We start from the raw sequence: 19110 nt of genomic DNA, 5'->3' as shown, positions 1-19110 counted from the left end.
AGAGATGGGGTTTCACCATGTTGGTCAGGCTGGTCTTGAACTCCTGACCTCAGGTGATCTGCCTGCCTTGGCCTCCCAAAGTGCTGGGATTACAGATGTGGGCCACCAAGCCCAGCCAGAAATATTATAGAGAATGGCTTACTACAAGGGATGGAGAGCCCATTTCTACTGGGGACCTATGAACTATATGAGGAGGGAAAAGGCCAAGGCATTGTGGCTTATGGAACTGTCATGTATTTGAGAAATGCAACATAGCTGCTTTCAACTTTTAGAACCATGAACGTTCAAGCTTCTGTATTTATTAAATAAGTACACTCTCATTCTACGGGGCCACAAAAAGAGAGAAGCAGGGTCATTATGGTAGTTAACAATTCTAGAAGACAGAGGAACAAATTTTTTACTACCTATATCTTAAGGCCTTTTAAGGTTCTCCTGTTAGGAAATGCAAGTCAAAACCACAATGTGATACCACCTTACTCCTGCAAGAATGGCTATAATAAAAAAATTTTTAAAAATGGATGTTGTTGTGGATGTGCTAAAAAAGGAACACTTCCACTGCTGGTGGGAATGTAAACAAATACAACTACTATGGAGAACAGTGTTGAAGATTGCCTAAAGAACCAAAAGCAACTCTACCATTTGATCCAGCAATCCCACTCCTGTTTATCTATCCAGAGGAGAAAAAGTCATGATACAAAAAAGATACTTGCACACGCATGTTTATAGCAGCACAATCCACAATTGAAAAACTATGGGGCCGGGTGCAATGGCTCATGCCTGTAATCCCAGCACTTTGGGAGGCAGAGGCAGGTGGATCACTTGAGGTCAGGAGTTCAAGACCAGCCTGGCCAATATGGCGAAACCCCATCTCTGCTAAAAATACAAAAATTAGCTGGGCATGGTGGCACATGCCTGTAATCCCAGCTACTTGGGAGGCTGAGGCGGGAGAATTGCTTGAACCCGGGAGGCAGATGTTGCAGTGAGCCAAGACTGTACCACTGCACTCCAGGCTGGCTGACAGAGTAAGACTCTGTCTCAGAAAAAAAAAAAAAAAAAAAAATGGAACCAGCCCAAATGCCCATCAATTAATGAGTGGATAAAGAAAATGTACATATACTGTGGAACAGTACTTAGCCATAAAAAGGAACAAAATAATGGCATTCACAGCAACAGGATGGAATTGGAGACCATTATTCTAAGTGAAGTAACTCAGGAATGGAAACCAAACATTGTATGTTCTCTCTTATAAGTGGGAGCCAAGCTATGAGGACACAAAGGCATAAGAATGATACACTGGACTTTGGGGACGGGAGGGAAAGTGTGGGAGGGGGGTGAGGGATAAAAGACTACACAATGACTGGGTAGTGTACACTGCTTGGGTGACGAGTGTACCAAAATCTCAGAAAGCACCACTAAAGGTGGTAACCCAACACCACCTATTCCCCAAAAACCTATTGAAATTAAAAATAAAATGCTGTGCATAATAAATACATAGAATTTTTGTCAATTTTAAAAGGAAATAAAATATCTTTTTTGCTTTTTTTTTTTTAAAAAAAGATTCTCCCTTTAAAAACTCTCCTTTTCAGTATTTGCTCTCCTGTCTGCCCACTGTTGAGCACTGGCAACAGCAAATTCAGGGTGTTTCTCGTACTTGTTACCTAAAACCTCAGCTCCCCCAGATGTGTAGGACATTAAAAGTTCTTTATCCCAAAGTCATTTGATCGGCCGTATGAGGCCCCCATTGAGAAAGGATAATCTGTACTGAAATGAAATGGCCCATTAGAAACAAGAGTTTCACCCCTGAATTTGTCACAGACATAACCCTCTCTGCCAGTATCTCACCTTCCAGGCCATAACTGCAAATGTTAAAGGAGTCAATCATTGCTAAACAAGATAGGTACACCTAAAGACAGACGGTCAGAAGTGTCAGGTGTGTTAGGGTTTTTTTTTTTTTGCTTTCTCCCTATCTACCTAAACAGCCATCTAGCTAACATGGCTTTTTTAAAGCAGATTTATAGCACATAATTCCTCCATTCAAAGTGTACAATCACTCCTGTAATCCCAGCACTTTGGGAGGCCAAGGTGGGAGGCTCACTTGAGGCCAGGAGTTGAAGGCTGCAGTGAGCCATGATCGCACCACTACACTCCAGCCTGGGTCACAGAGCAAGACTCTGTTTCAAAAAAAAAAAAAAAAAGCATACAATTTGAGAACTTTTAGTGTGATCAAATTTGCCTAACCATCACCACCATCAGGTTTTTTTGTTTTTTGGGGTTTTTCTTTGAGACGCTCTTGTTACCCAGCCTGGAGTGCAATGGCATGATCTCAACTCACTGCAACCTTCACCTCCTGAGTTCAAGCAATTTCCAGCTAATTTTTTTTTTTTTAGACAGAGTCTCACTGTCTCACCCAGGCTGGAGTGCAGGGGTGTGATCTCGGCTCACTGCACCTCCGCTGCCTCCTGGGTTCACGTCATTCTCCTGCCTCAGCCTCCCGAGAAGCTGGGGCTACAGGCGCCCTCCACCACACCCAGCTAATTTTTCGTATTTTTTAGTAGAGACGGGGTTTCACCGTGTTTGCCAGGATGGTCTCGATCTCCTGACCTCGTGATCCACCCGCCTCAGCCTCCCAAAGTGCTGGGATTACAGGCGTGAGCCACCAGGCCCAGCCAGAAACAACTTTTGATGAGTGGGGAGGAGAAGGTGAGGAAGGTTGGAGGAAAGAAGGGTACTTTAAACTGTCCCTGGAGGGTCTGCAGAGGAGATGGGAAAGGCATTCCAGGGCAGAAGGAACAGCAAGGAGCAAAGGCACAGGAGGCTGCAGAGCCCAAGGAGTACAGAGGAGCAGAAAACAGCAGAGCAGTGGGAAGGGAGACTTGGGGTGATGAGGCTGGAAAAGACGATGAAGGAGGAGGCCCCCGCTAGGAGGTGCAGGAGCATCAACCACAAAGTCAGGGTCGGAAGAGAATATTTGGGTTCTGTTATAAATCTTTATTTTTTAAGACTTGACTACTTGCAGAATTAAATACAAAAGCAATCAAAAATCATAATAATTTCTAAAAACAGTTTTCCATTTGGGGCTTGAGGCCCTCTTCAATAAAATCATTCTGAAGATTGAAAAAGGTTTTGGTTCAAATTTCTCAGAATAAAGACTCCTTTTGAGAGGGGCCACTTCAGAAGCCCCCATGAACTTCCTGCTCCTTAAAACTAACGGGCAAAACCAAAATAGAACAACACACCTCCTAGGAAGCAAATATGACCCTTCTCGATACAGAGCTTTCCCCACCCCAATTTGTAGTTTTTCAGAAGAGATTGGGGAAGTAGGTAACAGTGAGCAAGTCATCCTGTGAAGAAGGCCCTGGAGCGAGCCCTGGAGTAGAGGCTCCCCAGGAGGGCCCGGAGCAGTGGGGGACTTCTCACTCCACCTCTCCAGTCTCTGATCAGGACACAATCAGTGGGGCACTCACACTTGGAAAAGCTTCCAGGAGGCAGCTCTTTAGTAGTGACCAAGGCACACGTGGTCCATGGACAATTTTATCCTGCGACAGACAGGAAGAAGAACTTGGTGAACCGTGTCAACGCTGAAGAAAGGCAGACAAACACAAACCCACATGCAGCAGGCGGGCAGTGAGGACAGGCCCGCCCAGCAGCTGTCACTAAGAACGCAGCTTCTGGACCCCACTGACAAATGGCTCTAGAGGAAAGCTGGAGGGAGCTCCTGGCAGAAGTGAAACTGCCCAGTTGCAGAAGACGATGGCAGCCCCTTCTGCTTTCAGAATGACATCGACCTTCCAAGTGCCACCGCTGCGTTAGTTACCTGTGAAGCGGATACGGCTTCTCACAGAGGTTGACCAGCACGTACAAATGTCTCAACGCATACTCGTACTGGGAGAAAACAAACAGGACGGAATGAAACATCCTCATCTCACCACACAATCCACTCCGCTTTTGCAGTTACAGAGGCAAAGCATCTTGGCCAGTGACTCTTGCCCTACTTTGGTTCATGGATCCTTTCCCAACCTTTAGATAATCTGGTGATATTTATGGACTATCCCCCAGGAAAGAGGCACACATGCCAGGGTTTGCAAGCAAGTGGGGGGGCTGGCGGGGCGCTGCACTCTCAAATCTGAGGGCAGGACTCCTGACGGGGAACTCCCGATGGCTCTGCTCCCCGCCATGGCCTGGGATCTCCCCGCGAAGTCTGCCTTTTGATTCTGGGAACCTTATTCTGGGAGGGACACGCCAGCAAGGGAGATGGATGGTGCATGAAAGCCACACTGGGTCACACCAGGGAAGAGTGAAGCAGCGGGGATGTTTATCTTGAAACAAACTTCAGGGGAACCCAGAACTCTATGAGAACAAAGGAAGAGGTTCACTGTGCATGACTCCAAAGGTCAAAAAACCCAGACCGGGCCGGGCGCGGTGGCTCATGCTTGTAATCCCAGCACTTTGGGAGGCCGAGGTAAGGGGATCGCCTGAGGTCAGAAGTTCTAAGACCAGCCTGGACAACATGGTGAAACCCCATCTCTACTAAACATACAAAAATTAGCCAGGGGTGGTGCTGCGTGCCTGTAATCCCAGCTACTCGGGAGGCTGAGGCAGGAGAATCACTTGAACCCAGGAGGCAGAGGTTGCAGTGAGCTGAGATCATGCCACTGCACTCCAGCCTCAGCAAAAAGAGCAAAACTGCATCTCAAAAAAAAAAGAAAAACAAACGAAGACTGGAGGGGTAAAGTCGAGCCACCTCAACTCTGCCGCAGTGTGAAAGCAGCCAGGGACAACAGGGAACCGAGCAGGATGTGGCTACGTTCCAATAAAAAACATTTTTTTTTGGAGACACAGTTTCACTCTGTCACCCAGGCTACAGTATAGTGGTACAATCTCGGCTCACTGCAACCTCCACCTCCCTGGTTCAAGTGATTCTCCTGCCTCAGCCTCCAGAGTAGCTGGGATTACCGGCGTGCACCACCACGTCTGGCTAATTTTTGTATATTTAGTAGAGATGAGGTCTTACCATGTTGGCCAGGCTGGTCTGGAACTCCTGACTTCAGGTGATCCACCCACCTTGGCCTCCCAACGTGCTGGGATTAGACACGAGCCACCACGCCTGGCCCCAATAAAAGTTTATTTACAAAAACAGGTTATGAGGGAGAAACAGGCCTGTAGGCCAGTTTGCCAACCTTTCTCTAGAAGGACTGAAGCACCACATGCTACTGGACCACGAGGCTTTTCAGCTGCCTTCCAATTCTACATCTGCAGAAACTCAGCACTTCTCCTCCATGGGCCACACCTGACCTCAACTGTCTTGGGAAGAGGTCAGAACAGACCCAGAAGGCAGAAGATGTGTGTGGCTGGTGTGAGGGGCAGAGGCGAGGATGGGGATTGGCAGGGACAGCAGAAGTGTGAAGAGAAGTAACTGTTTTTCAAACTAGAAGTGAGAGCTGTCATCTGTCATCTATGGCTCTGGTAACTCTCCTACCACTGGGATGAGAGGAGTGTTCTGGGGCCAAGATTTAAAATCAGTGAATTTGGACAACCTTCGTCCTCTCTGAAATGAGCCCCCTGTTTCTTAGCCTGGATGGAAGCTTCTATAAAGTTGTCCATCCAATGTGACTGCCAGGGGACAATATGAATTCAGCTTCTGGATTCCAGACGTGGGGAGAGCCCCGCTGGCTCACCGTGGGGGAGTGCCAGTTGAAGCAGTGGGTCCGGAAGTGCAGCAGGGCCTCTGGGTAGCAGCTGTGCCCTGTGAGCGGGGCTCTCTCGGACAGGAGCTGCTCCACCTCAGCCTCGGACGCTGCCAGCAAGGAGACGATCTTGCGCACTGACTTCTCAATGAGGTGCCTGGCCTGGGGAGAAACGCGGCCTGTCAGAATGTGCGTCCCTGAATGTGGTCTCTCGGGGACCCAGGAACAGTGAGTAGTGCATTCAAAGGCTTCTCCACACAGCCCTCAGCCTCCCGCAGGTTCGAGGAAATAACAATCAATGCGTTCCAAGGAAGGCGAAAGATGTCTGTGCCCACTTCTGCAACGGCCAGAAAGACCTGCCTCTTGGGGATCTTCCAGCATGACGCAAACATTTGTATCAAAAAACAACCACTGCAGCCGGGCGCGGTGGCTCACGCGTGTAATCCCAGCACTTTGGGAGGCCGAGGTGGGCAGATCACGAGGTCAGGGGATCGAGACCATCCTGGCGAACACGGTGAAACCCCATCTCTACTAAAAATACAAAAAATTAGCCGGGTGTGGTGGTGGGCGCCTGTAGTCCCAGCTACTCAGGAGGCTGAGGCAGGAGAATGGAGTGAACCCAGGAGGTGGAGCTTGCAGTGAGCTGAGATCGCGCCACTTCACTCCAGCCTGGGTGACAGACAAAAAAAAAAAAAACAACCATTGCTGTGGAGAAAGGAGGTTGCAGAACCTGTGCCCCAAAACAGACACTGTGCCGTGAGGGTGCTGTGTTCACGGGCACCTCTGCCCACTCAGGAAACTAGCGAAAGTTTACACAGTGGGGCACAGAGGGACTCTGTTTTCTTTCCAGATGATGAAAAACAGCATCATAAAGAAGAAAGTGCTTCTACACTACCCTCACTCTGGCCAGGCACAGTGGCTCACGCCTGTACTCCCAGCACTTCAGGAGGCTGAGGCAGGAGGATCACTTGAGGCCAGCAGTTCCAGACCAGCCGGGGCAACACAGCGAGACCCTGCCTCTATTAAAATAAAAATCAAAAAAACTAAAAAAAAAAAAACACCCTTCACTCTACAAGCAAGCTCTGTCCTACCCGCTCTCCAGCCAGGGTTGGTTTGCTTCATATCTGAATTCCACCAAGACCCTCCACCCACTGTGTGTCAGACCAGCAGTTCTCCCGGCGTGGTCCAGAGCCAGACTCCCCAAGAGCTCTCAGGCTCTGGAAGGTCTTCCCTTCCTCAACTCTGTATCTTTACAAGGCTGGATTTTCTTCTTACACTTCAGCCAAAAGAACAGTGCCCAACAGCAAAAGCAGAAGCCAGTTCAAGGATCCAGGTGTCTTCTAGTAATGCCGGACACAAAAGAGATACCACACAAATGGAAAGCAATGCCACTCTTCTCACCAAAGTGGTTTTTGTTTTGGAAAATGATTATTTTTCATAGAAAAATACTAATGCAGAATGTTATTTGTTACAAATATTGTTATTCGTAAATGAGTTAAATATTTTTAAATCTTAGTTTTAATTTTTTCATAATAATCTTTTACTTTACATAAAACTGTAATTATGCGGGCCGGGCACGGTGGCTCAAGCCTGTAATCCCAGCACTTTGGGAGGCCGAGACGGGCGGATCACGAGGTCAGGAGATCGAGACCATCCTGGCTAACACGGTGAAACCCCGTCTCTACAAAAAAAAAAAAATACAAACAACTAGCCGGGCGACGTGGCGGGTGCCTGTAGTCCCAGCTACTCGGGAGGCTGAGGCAGGAGAATCGCTTGAACCCAGGAGGCAGAGGTTGCAGTGAGCTGAGATCGCACCACTGCACTCCAGCCTGGGCAACAGAGCGAGACTCTGTCTCAAAAAAAAAAAAAAAAAAAAAAAGTGTAATTATGCAATAGTTAAATGGTCTTAGAAATAGTTTTCTAATTGGCAGCAGATACCAAAGAAGTCCTATATGATTTACACAGTTGTTTAAGCAAACATAAGAAAACTCTTGAGCCGGGTGTGGTGGCTCATGTCTGTAATCCCAGCACTTTGGGAGGCTGAGGCAGGTGGATCACCTGAGGCCAGGAGTTTGAGACTAGCCTGGCCAACATGGTGAAACCCCATCTCTACTAAACATACAAAAGTTATCTGGGCGTGGTGGGGGTGCCTGTAATCCCAGCTACTTGGAAGGCTGAGGCAGGAGAATCGCTTGAACCCAGGAGGCAGAGGTTGCAGTGAGCTGAGATCGCACCACTGCACTCCAGCCTGGGCAGCACAAGCAGAACTCCATCTCAAAAAAAAGCCAACAAAAAAAACAAAACCTCTGGTTCAGTTTCTGTGAACCATCAAAAATGTCCTTTCATCTCATCCTAATTTAATGCAATACATATCAATAGACATAACCCACCATGAACAAAAGCCCTTTGGGATGAATAATTTAAAGAATATAAAGGGGTCCGGCCGGGTGAGTGGCCCACTTCTGTAATCCCAGTACTTTCGGGGCCCAGGTGGGAGGATCACTTGAGCTCAGGAGTTTAAGACCAGCCTGGGCAACACAGGGAGACCCCAGCTCTATAAAAAAAATAATACATAAAGAGGCCTAAGAATGAAAAGTCTGAGAACTACTGTGCTACACTGCGTTTGACAGCAAAACTAAAAATATGTCCTGGTTAATACAGCTGTCACACACAGGGTACCAATTTTGGGGATAATTAGATATACGCACTTAAACCACACTGATTAAAAAAAAGAATCTTGCCTAGATGGGTGGATCACCTGAGGTCAGGAGTTCGAGACCAGCCTGACCTACATGGTGAAACCTCGTCTCTACTAAAAATACAAAAATTAGCTGGGCGTGGTGGCACATGCCTGTAATCCCAGCTACTCGGGAGGCTGAGGCAGGGGAATCACTTAAACCCGGGAGGCGGAGGTTGCAGTGAGCCGAGATCACACCACTGCACTCCAGCCTGGTGACAGAGCAAGACTCTGTCTCAAAAAAAAAAAAAAAATCTTGCCTAGAAAACTCAGGCCATATTTCAGCACATCCATCACTGTGCTGTGTTGACAATGGGGACAAGAGTTAACAGAGTTGGCTTTGTGGGAAGGGACAGGCAGCCCTCTGCCCAGCATTCCAGTGAGTGCACAGCTGTAACTTACGTAGCAATTCTGCCAGCTCCAAACACACTGATGAGCTACTGAAAACAGACTCAGTGATTGGAAAGGACGGCATAGCACTTTAGAAAGAATTTCAGGCACGACTATGTTTTTCTGAGAATAGCAGAAATTTTTGTGGATTGGAATTTTGTTTGTTTGTTTGTTTAAGAGAAAGGGTTTTACTGGTTTGCCCAAGCTGACCAGACTCAAGGAATCCTCCTGCTTCAGCCCCCTCAGAAGCTGGGACTAGAGGCACATGCCACTGTACCTGGCTCTGGATTTTTAAAATGAATATGATTAGCTAATAACTTAATAAGCAACAAAATAAAAATATCCTCTAAGCAACAAGGTATAAAACAGGGAAACACCCATGTGCATGGCTTCTTGGCACGATACAGGGGAGGCGGCCCCCATTCCGCTGCTCCCTACTGCCGAAGAGGTCAAGGTTACTCATGAAGGTGGGAGGCAACCACGGCTCTGCCCACCTGCTTCCGTTACACGGAGGACGGAGGCTGGCTTCCGCCCCCACACACTCCTGCATGGCAGGGAGAACGGTCAGGAGGCAGGGCCGTGCTCATGCATGCTGCCCACCTGGGCTGGGGACAGCACCTGGGCACTGCTCCTTTCACCCCTACTCACATCCAGATGCCGCTGGATCTCCTCCGTGAGCTGCCTGGACTCCTCCAGATCATTGGTGTTCATCAGTTTCCTCTTCATGATCGTGAGGGGCACGTCAGGGCTGGGGGTGAGGTCAAGGTGTGTGACTGGAGGCAGGGAGAGAGGAGAACTGGCTTTGTGCTTCATACCCTGAAACTGCATCACTTTCATGGTGGAGATCGTCTGGGGAGACAGACAGCAAGAAAGAGCGAGAGAGAAAGCAAGAGAGAGCGAGAGAGAGACAGGGAGGGAGAGAGCTGGTTTGAGTGGGAGGAGCAGATGTGCCCAACGTACCCTAAGTCCGGCCTCTCCATCAGAGGCTCACATTTACTCCTCATGCTTTCAGGACCACAGGGCCACAACTGCAGCCTGAAAAGACGTGGTCACCCCAGCAGTATGCAGGCAATGCAAGGGAGCCCCTGAAATCTACTAGCAAGTGACTCAAAATGCCTGACATCCTTTGCAGCAGAACTGCTATTCTTTCACCAGACAGCTCTGGTCCAAGCTCTGCCTGTGGATCAGCAGTGCCTTTCATATGTAAAAAGAACAGCAGTTCTGCTGCAAAGGATTCCAGGCAAAGAATGTCACCTGCAAAGGATGCCGCCTATCCAGGCGGGTGACCTGTATATGCTCACCCACTCGCACTCACCTGCAAATCCCTAAGGGCCAGTAGTGGGAAGGTACAAAGCGTCTGCCCAGGTTAGAGCTGAAGTCTGGGTCCACTGGGAAGGGCAGAGCTAAGGTCACAGAGAGGCCAGGCTGATGCTTGGCATCAAGAGTTAGCAAATGGGCAGAGCGGCCAGGCTCGATTTGGCTGCAGTGGTCACTACAGACTGGCTCCCAATCAGAAGGGAAAATGCTGCAAGCGTTCTGTTCCTAAAGCAAGCAACAATAATCTAAAGACAGTTCTAAAATCAACAATACCACACACACAAATCTACACAAAAAACAGAGTTTGGAGAAGATCCACCACAACCCCTCAACCAAGATCAGAAATGGCCAATGCTGAGGATACTGTGACGAGAATGGAAAGCCCAGGGCAGAGCCCCCACATGGCCAGGGCTATGCCACCACTGACCCTGCCTTCTATGGGTCACCTTTCCCCGGCCTTCCCTCTGCTCCAGCTCTCTCCTACGCTGGCTCAAAAGCCTGACCAGGTCATGGTGCCCTGGGTGCAGGTCTCATGTCCCCCAGCCCACGCTCTACTGAAGAGCTAACGATGGCTGGATTTACTGAGTCCAGCTTCTTCTAGAAGGCCAATGCTTGCGCCCAAGGAACAGATCTCAGCTGGCGAGCTCTCCACTGGGGGTGGGCTGCTTGGGGAATGGTGTTTGGGCATATGAACAACTGGGAGGTCCTGCACATTTGTTAGGGTGTTTGCACATACCAAACGTTAGCCCCTGCAGCTTCACTTAGGGTCCAAGCTTTTAGCAGCCACCTGCCACAACACCATTTAACCACAGGGGTCCCTTCTGGACATATTTGGAGGAGGATAAAATGTCTCCAATATATAGCCAAAGGGTAAAGGGAACAACCTGCAGCTTGCAAAGCAGCAGGACTCCAGAAAATCCAAGGTGCAGAGTGGCTGTGGGACCACCTACAGGCCGTAGAGCAGCAGCTTTCGAGTCAGTGATCTCTTGCTGCACACTAGGCCTGTGTTTAGCGTAAGGAACGCACAGCCCTCTTGCATGCTCCTAGCTACCTTGTGCACTTGGGTTTTGACCAATGAGGAAACAAATTCAGAGAAGTGAAATCACTTGCCCAAAGCCTCACAACTCTGCAAGTTTGAACCTAGCAAGGTCTGATTCCAAAGCCCACAGGTCCCCAGGATGGAGTGGCTGTGAGAGGCAGAGGCATCCCCTGCCTCAACCATTCCTCACCCAGATCCCGTGTCTCTTTAGCAAGAGATCAATATGCCAGGCAAGTCCACCTAGGACACAAGGTAACAGAGGGCCGGCGCGCGAGGCTCCCGACTCACTTTGTTTCCGTACTGCATGACATGGCTGGTGTTGGTGTGTGATTTCACCAGGTGGTACTGCTTGTGCAGGGTCTCTTTAGTCAGATCTTCCTGCAAAACATGAGACCATTAAAGACCTTTGACAGTCAGAGTCTGATCGTTAAACCCCAGCTGAACCGCCAGCCCCCGAAGGGCTCACCACGTCCGAGTCTTCCATCCAGTTGACGCTGTACCAGTCCCCCAGGTACGTGGACCTCTTCTCATCATAGTAACAGGCGTAGGATGACTCTCTGGGGTTGGCGGCAGTAGTTGCATAAACTACGAGGAATAAAGATGATCTTTTAGTCGCATTTTACTCCTGCCTTGGATTACGCTTGAAGCCTGAGTCCTTCTTTCTCCCCTAGTGAAATCGAAACATGCTACTTATGATCAGCACAGGAGGGCAGGGACACGTAACCAGACCCAGCCCTGTGCATTCCATGACAATAACTCATCTCCAATTAAATGCGGAAGAAAGAGGAGCCAGCTGATAGAGGTTTTTTGCAGCAATTGGCAAATTGGCATGCTTAGGACACTATGCTATTCTGGAAGAATGCTGACATTTCCACAGCATGGGAAACTTAAAGAATATGGGCTTACTTTGGTTTCCAGAGAGATCTGACATTTCTTGAAGAAACATCTAGATTAACTGAACCTATACAAAAGCTACCACTTACTAGCTCTCTACCATGGGCTTAGAATTGTGCTGGACAAATGCTAGTGTTTAAAATATGAGTCTCCCAACAGACAAGTACTATCTTTATCCCCATTTTACAGATGGGGATAACTGAGGATCAAAGAGGGCCAGTCACCTGCTTGAGGTCAGAGAGCAACCAACACATTGCAAAGGATGGAGGCTGGTCCAAAGCCCATGTAGTTTTAGCTTCAGTAGTTTTACTAGAACCTGGAAGAGCACTGTGAGGCTCACATACAGATTCTTTATTCCCTGACTACCAATTCTTTAAGAGCAGAGGAAGCCCAGAGCTACCTGCAGGTATCTCCCCATGTTTATGGCCCAGGCTGCCCTCAGCAGCCCCTGCTTATGGAGAATGCTCGGTTCCATGTCAGCGATATTTGAGCAACCTGCTTGCCAGCCCAGGTCGAGGCCGGCACCCCAACCACCTACCATTGATGTTATCCGGCAGGTAGTTCATCATGGACCCAGACTCACAGGCTTCAATGTAGAACACCATCTGTGAGGCAGACAGGGCAGGTGAGCTCACCCCAGCCAGGTACAGGCCTCCAGCCATGCTACTGGAGCTCTGCCCACTCCCTCTGCCCATTCCTAACAAGTCCTCCAGGCTTGCTTCTGGGAAACATTATTGCTGTAAAGAGGCTGCTGCCAGAAGCTATGGAAGCTGCTGCCACACAAACTTATTCATTGCTAATGGAATAAAATCATCTATTAGCTAAAACAATGCAGAGAAAATGGAGCCATGTGATGCTAAGGAAAACGGTTCCACCATCCAATGAAGGGAGGAGTTTCAAAGACCAAACAGCCCAGCAGGCCATCTTTCTGCGTTACTGTCACATATCACCCAACCTATGCAGGGTTGTTTTTTTTTTTTTTTTTTTTTTTGGTAGAGACGCAGTCTCACTATGTTGCCCAGGCTGGTCTTAAACTCCTGGCCTCAAGTGATCTTCCTGCCTCGGCCTCCTAAGGTGCTGGGACTACAGGAGTGAGCCACCGCATCCAGCCAAAAACTCTGGCCCTACACAGTTTCCATAAAGGGTGCTATAAGGGTGAGAAAGGCTCAAAGTGAGAATAAGATAATGGCATTTTCCTCCCCAACTGCCCAAAATTGAGGACAGTCTTAGGAATAGGAGTCTATTCCTAAGTGTGTGTGGGCCGAAGACCAGCATCAGCAGGATCACACGGAAACACAAGGCAAATTCTCAGGCCCCCTCCCCAGACCTACTGGGTCAAACTCTGGGGGCGAAGCCCACACTATTTTAACAAGCTCTCCAGTGATTCCAATCTAATAGCTAGAGCTGAAAGGCTCATCCTGGGAAACCAGTGGTTGGAAGGATCACCTTTCTAGAAAACACGGCACCCACAGCTGGAGGGCGGTCACGGGACTGCAGGCTCTGCGCCCGTGGCTTTCCCCACAGCCCTCCCCGCAACGCTGCCCCAAGGGCTGAATTACCTTTCGGTACATTTTGTGTTTGTACATGTAATGGATGGTCTCATTCAGGTCCTTTACATGAAGCTGAAAGGTGAGAATATTGATTCAGACCAACACATCAAGAGAAACTATTCGCTGGATAACTCACTACTAAAGTTCTGATGATGCTTCATAAACTCTTTTCTACCAACCCCTAGAAGTAATCATGGGGAAGAACATAATCCCAGAATGTCATCACGTGTTTTATGCCCACGCTTAAAAAGGGGAAGAGGATGTATCTCTTCACCCATTACTTTGTCCAGGGCTTTTGGTCTATTCTGAGGTCTAGTGCGATACACCCACGTCCTGAGACAGCTACTGAAGCTGCGATATGAACAGAAATGCAGGGAAAACCGTCTGGAAGAGATGCCCTTGGATAGATTTCAAGCTGCTAAACCTGTCCCCCACTCCCACCCACCACACGTACAAACCAACCCTGGTAGGACACTAGAAAATACATGCTATGGGTTTAATCTCGACACCTTGCTTTTCTGTTCTGCTAGTTTGTCCCTAAAATGTCAAGAAAACTCACATCTTCATTGGGAAAAACCAGTATTCCAGTAGATCCATGGTCGGTGAAGTAAACGAACACGTGATCCTGGGGGCCGCTGCCAAGAAAGAATCAGAGGTCAATCATTTCCTTTTTCTGTTTTTACTTCTATTTCTCTGAAAAGCTGCCCTAATCAAAAAATTAAGAAGTTTGGGGAGTAGAGTTGCCCAACCAGGCTTGAAGATGAACACAAGGGCCCAGTGTCCGGCCTGTCCCTTCCACTACCCTTAGTATGATTCTGAACCACAGTATAGATCCTAGAGACTCCAAATTCTGAAGTATGGTTGGAAAGGAGGAGGGGCCTTTCCTGGACAACCGATCACACAGACCTGGTGTGAGGTGGACAGTGGGGTCCTCTGGCAATTGGGTCTCATCCCAGGCAGCCACGCTCTCTAACCAGATCTCCCCAACATGAGTTCAGCACAGGCCGGCAGTCTCCCGCTCCAGGCCTCCTGCAGCCCACACAGTTTGGATGATCACCTGCCTGCCTCACCAGGGATTCCCCCAGATGGCGCTGCTTCGAAGTGGCAGAGATGTAATAACTTACATGAAGCCAATTTCGTTCACCCTCACAGATGTCCTTTTTTTTTTTTTTTGAGATAGAGTCTCGCCCTGTCACCCAGGCTGGAGTGCAATGGCGTGATCTCAGCTCACTGTAACCTCCGCCTCCCAGATTAAAGCAATTCTCCTGCCTCAGCCTCCCGAGTAGCTGGGATCATAGGCACGCGCCACCACGTCTGGCTAATTTTTTGTATCTTTAGTAGCGATGGGGTTTCACCATGTTGGCCAGGGTGGTCTCAAACTCCTGACCTCGTGATCCACCCACCTCAGCCTCCCAAAGTGTGTGTGGTTTTTATTTTTATTTTTTTTTTTTGAGACAGAGTCTCACTCTGTTGCTCAGGCTGGAGTACAGTAGCACAATCTTGCCTCACTGCAACCTCCACCTTCTGGATTCAAGCAATTCTCCTGCCTCAGCCACCAGAGTAGCTGGGACTACAGGCACATGCCACCACGCCTGGCTAATTTTTGTACTTTCAGTAGAGACGGGGTTTCACCATGTTGACCAGGCTGCTCTTCAACTCCTGATTTCAAGTGATCCGCCCAGCTTGGCCTCCCAAAGTGCTGGGATTACAGGCTGAGCCACCACACCAGGCCTCTGCACTAATTCACACGAGCTTACTTGTGCCCAGGTCTCCCTTCCAGCCTAAAAGAAACATGCTACTGGAATCTCTGGTATCACATAAAAATGCCACATGAACAATTACTAAACAGTAAGACATCTCTAGCCCACAGCCAGCAGGGTAAGCACTGGGGTTCATCTTCCCCAATATGAAAGTCAGCCATGCATTTACAAATGTGCCTCTCCCCTCTGGGCTGATCTGTGATCAGAGCACAGGGCTGGTGGTCCTGCAATCTGGCCACAGGGATTCAAACCTGCCTCAGGGACTCCATAGGCAGTGGGACATCCCTGTGCTACAATCCCCAGACAACAAGGAACGAGGAGTTTAAGTGACAGGAACATTGTATTAATCATGAGGGGCCCTGGATCACAAGGTGAATTTAGTGCAGAAATGGGCTGCCAAGAGAAGCCATGAAACAACAGCCCTAAGCACCTGTCCTAAATCAGAACAAAACTCTCCACTCTGTAATTTCTCACAGGTAAACAGGCTAGGATCACAGAACAACACCTGTTCAATTCTCTATACTGGGGTCCCAGGCCATTGAGAGAAGTGTAGTATCTGTAAACAGACATTACCTCTTCAGGACTTTCCCGGATCCGACGCCCTTCACTGCTTCTGCATCGCCTCTCAACACAGCAAGGAAATTTTGTGGGGTAACATCCTACAAAGAATTAGAAGCCACAATCAGATGCAGCTGTCGCTCCAACCCAGAGAGTTGGCTGAGTCTGCAGCCAACCCACGCCACCAGCCTGCACATTCCAAGGCTCATGGCTTAAGAGCAAACACTTTTGGCCAAGTGTGGTGGCTTATGCCTGTAATCCTAGCACTTTAGGAGGCCGAGGCGGGCGGATCACTTGAGGTCAGGAGTTCAAGGCTAGCCTGGCCAACACAGTGAAACCCCACCTCTACTGAAAGTAGAAAAATTAGCCAGGCATCATGGCACCCACCTATAATCCCAGCTACTATGGAGTCTGTGGCAGGAAAATCACTTGAACCAGGGAAGCAGAGGTTGCAGTGACCTAAGATTGCGCCACTGTACTCCAGCCTGGGCGACAGTGCAAGACTCCATCTCAAACAACCAAACACTATACAGAAACAATTTCATTAAATAGGATCATCTTTCTTACCTGTATGATATGTTAAATTTAATTGTATTTGACTTTAAAAGAAAAATAAAATAAAATATGAAACTGAAAGAATTGTTAAACATCAGATAAAAGTTTCTTATCAAAAAGATAACTAATTCCTAAAAGATCCAACATTTAAAACAGACTATGAAAACCAGGAGAATGAAGGCATACGGTGATTTTAAAAATATGTCCATTGAGACAGTCTCAATCAACTAGGAGGAACAGAAAAGTTTCTGGAAGTAATATACTATTATATCTATAATACACTATGTAATGTAATAAACCATATAATAATAATAAATGAAAAACTATCTCAGCAAAAATCCTGAGATACTTTGCACCAAGCCTGGTACAGAGAAAACTGATTTTTATAAAAGAGCACAGGTAATGTATAATCAGATTAGTGGTGATATCTCAAGAAAGGTTAATATGGAAGAAACTACACGGTCAGGCCTAAAGTATAAGACAGTAACTATCAGTAGATTGCAACTTATTCTAAACATTTTCTTTTCCTCTGCTTTCTTTCAAAACTCTCAAAATTTACTCCTCAGGCACAAATCTTAAGACAAATGTGAAACACTGACCAGAAGCCAGTCTAGGGAGGTTCTGATTCTAGAAACAGAAAAAAGAGCGAAAAATCATCACTAAAATGAAAACTAAACCTGCTGGCTCCACCCCCGGCAGCCACTCACCTCTCCGGTGTAGTCCTTTGGGACTCCCTGATAGACATCCGTGCCATTGGGCCTGTTGATCACAATTCCTGGAGTGGGATTACTGAAAATTAAAGGACACAACTGAAACGAAACATGGCATGCCTCCGAAATCTCTCTCTTCAAACGCACGCATGTTATGTGAAAAAACAGGAAACATCTATGTTTGTCAAAGATGCAACTTATGGCCTGCACGGTGGTCAACGTGTAAGTGGTTTTAGCAGCTTGGGGATCTCAGCAGTCCCACAGCCCAAGAGCTCTTGGCAGAGGCAGTGAGGAGCTGAGCTTGAAAAGCCTCGGGCAGGGACCAAAAGTCTAGGTGCTCCCGGCTGCCTGCTGGAAACCAGAGAGCATCAAGAGGGCAAGGCCTCATCAAAAGCTCTCTCAGAGCGAAACTACTTTCAGAAAGAGACAGGACAGAGAACAAGACTTTAATACAAGAGCTTAGGCATTAAAGCCTCAGAATGGGTGATGGATGAGCTGAGAATGTGACCAAAGTAAGGGTAGCGCCCTTCACCGTGGCTGCAGCAGGGTGACCACGGAGCTAGCAGGTTAGAACTCGTTGAGTTTATGCCCATACTTGCTGCCTCTGATCTCTGCAAGAAATCAGATAAGCGGGCACAAGGGAACTATTTGTGACGTTAAACTCAGCAAGTAATAAAGTAAGTATAGAAAGAAGGTAGTAGGAAGATCTAACCTACAAACAAAAGCATTCTACGTGCAGGTCCCCTGTGCTGCAGCCTGCTCGGAGCTTAGGAGCAAGCACCGTAGAACCCAACAAGTCCTCCAAGGTGAGGAGGAATTCAGCTTTTAAACCCTTTCAAAGCACCCACCAGGTCTTTGCCACTCCCAGGGCACACCCAAGTTATGGTCAAAGCTCAACATGAGGGTCAGGCGTGGTGGCTCACATCTGTAATCCCAGCATTTTGGGAGGCCAAGGAAGCCGGATCACTTGAGGTCAGAAGTTCAAGACCCGCCTGGCCAACATGGTGAAATCCTGTCTCTACTAAAAAATACAAAAATTGGCTGGGCATGGCGGTGCACACCTGCAGTCCCAGCTTCTTGGGAGACTGAGGTGGGAGGATCACTTGAACCCAGCAGGTGGAGGGTGCAGTGAGCCGAGATCGCACCATTGCACTCCAGCCTGGGCGACAGAGCAAGATTGTCTCAAAAAAAACAAAAACAAAAAAAACCCCAAAGTTCAACACGAGGTATCCCTGTGGTCTTTTGTCTGGGAGTCTGTTATATATTCTAACATTAGGCCACTAGGATTCCTGTGAGTCTATGTGACCTTTTTTAAATACCCTGAAGTCCTTCGCCACCAAGTTCCAAGCATTCCCCCACTTACTCTTCAGAGTAAGCAATGTCATCATACATCATCACAACGATCTGCTCGTCGGGAATCCCATTCCGGTGAATGATCTGGTAGGCATGGCACGCATCTGCCTGGGAGAAATGATTTGGTTAAGTTTTAGATTTTGCCCAGGAGGCTAGTTTTGGAGTTCGAAGAAGTAATGTGTTCTGTCTCCCAGAAGACTTACCGTGAATCATCCCCTATTGGTCAGGCATTTAAGTTACTATTTTCAAACACATATATTGATATTTTTTATCTCACTTTAAAAAGATCCCCCATCCATCCAAAGTATTATTTAGCAGGAAACTAGTGCACACATGGGCTACGTACACATGCACATGTGAGCACACGTGCACACACACACCCCACCACCACCACCACCACCATCACCAACACCAACACCACCACCAGCACCACCGGCACCACTACCGGCACCACTGGCACCGCCGCCACCACCACCACCGCCACCATCACCACCACCACTGCCACTGCCACCATCACCACCACCACTATCACTGGCACCGCCGCCACCACCACCACCGCCACC

At 48.2% G+C, this 19110-nt stretch overlaps 1 protein-coding gene across 3 annotated transcripts in view; it reads right to left on the bottom strand.

The window, feature by feature from the left end:
* Positions 1–2967: 2967 nt before the first annotated feature.
* LGMN (legumain) overlaps positions 2968–19110 on the bottom strand; it is a 30749-nt gene continuing 14606 nt past the window's right edge. The window contains exons 3-14 of one of the 3 annotated variants that reach the window (XM_011949385.1): positions 18558–18651; positions 17192–17273; positions 15945–16030; positions 14171–14246; positions 13621–13683; positions 12600–12666; positions 11634–11752; positions 11456–11545; positions 9460–9660; positions 5676–5846; positions 3815–3882; positions 2968–3536 (exon numbers count right to left, since the gene is read on the bottom strand). In XM_011949385.1, the coding sequence (XP_011804775.1) occupies positions 3494–3536; positions 3815–3882; positions 5676–5846; positions 9460–9660; positions 11456–11545; positions 11634–11752; positions 12600–12666; positions 13621–13683; positions 14171–14246; positions 15945–16030; positions 17192–17273; positions 18558–18651 (1160 nt within the window). In that variant the 3' untranslated portion in view covers positions 2968–3493. Of the gene's footprint in view, positions 3537–3814; positions 3883–5675; positions 5847–9459; positions 9661–11455; positions 11546–11633; positions 11753–12599; positions 12667–13620; positions 13684–14170; positions 14247–15944; positions 16031–17191; positions 17274–18557; positions 18656–19110 lie in introns of all 3 variants that reach the window. The other 2 variants (XM_011949386.1, XM_011949387.1) reach the window with 2 other exon arrangements.

This window comes from Colobus angolensis, unplaced genomic scaffold, assembly GCF_000951035.1.
Source record: "Colobus angolensis palliatus isolate OR3802 unplaced genomic scaffold, Cang.pa_1.0 Scaffold3, whole genome shotgun sequence".
Lineage (NCBI taxonomy): Eukaryota > Metazoa > Chordata > Mammalia > Primates > Cercopithecidae > Colobus > Colobus angolensis.
Note: the sequence above shows the minus strand (reverse complement) of the source record. Positions and strands in the feature narration are given on the sequence as shown.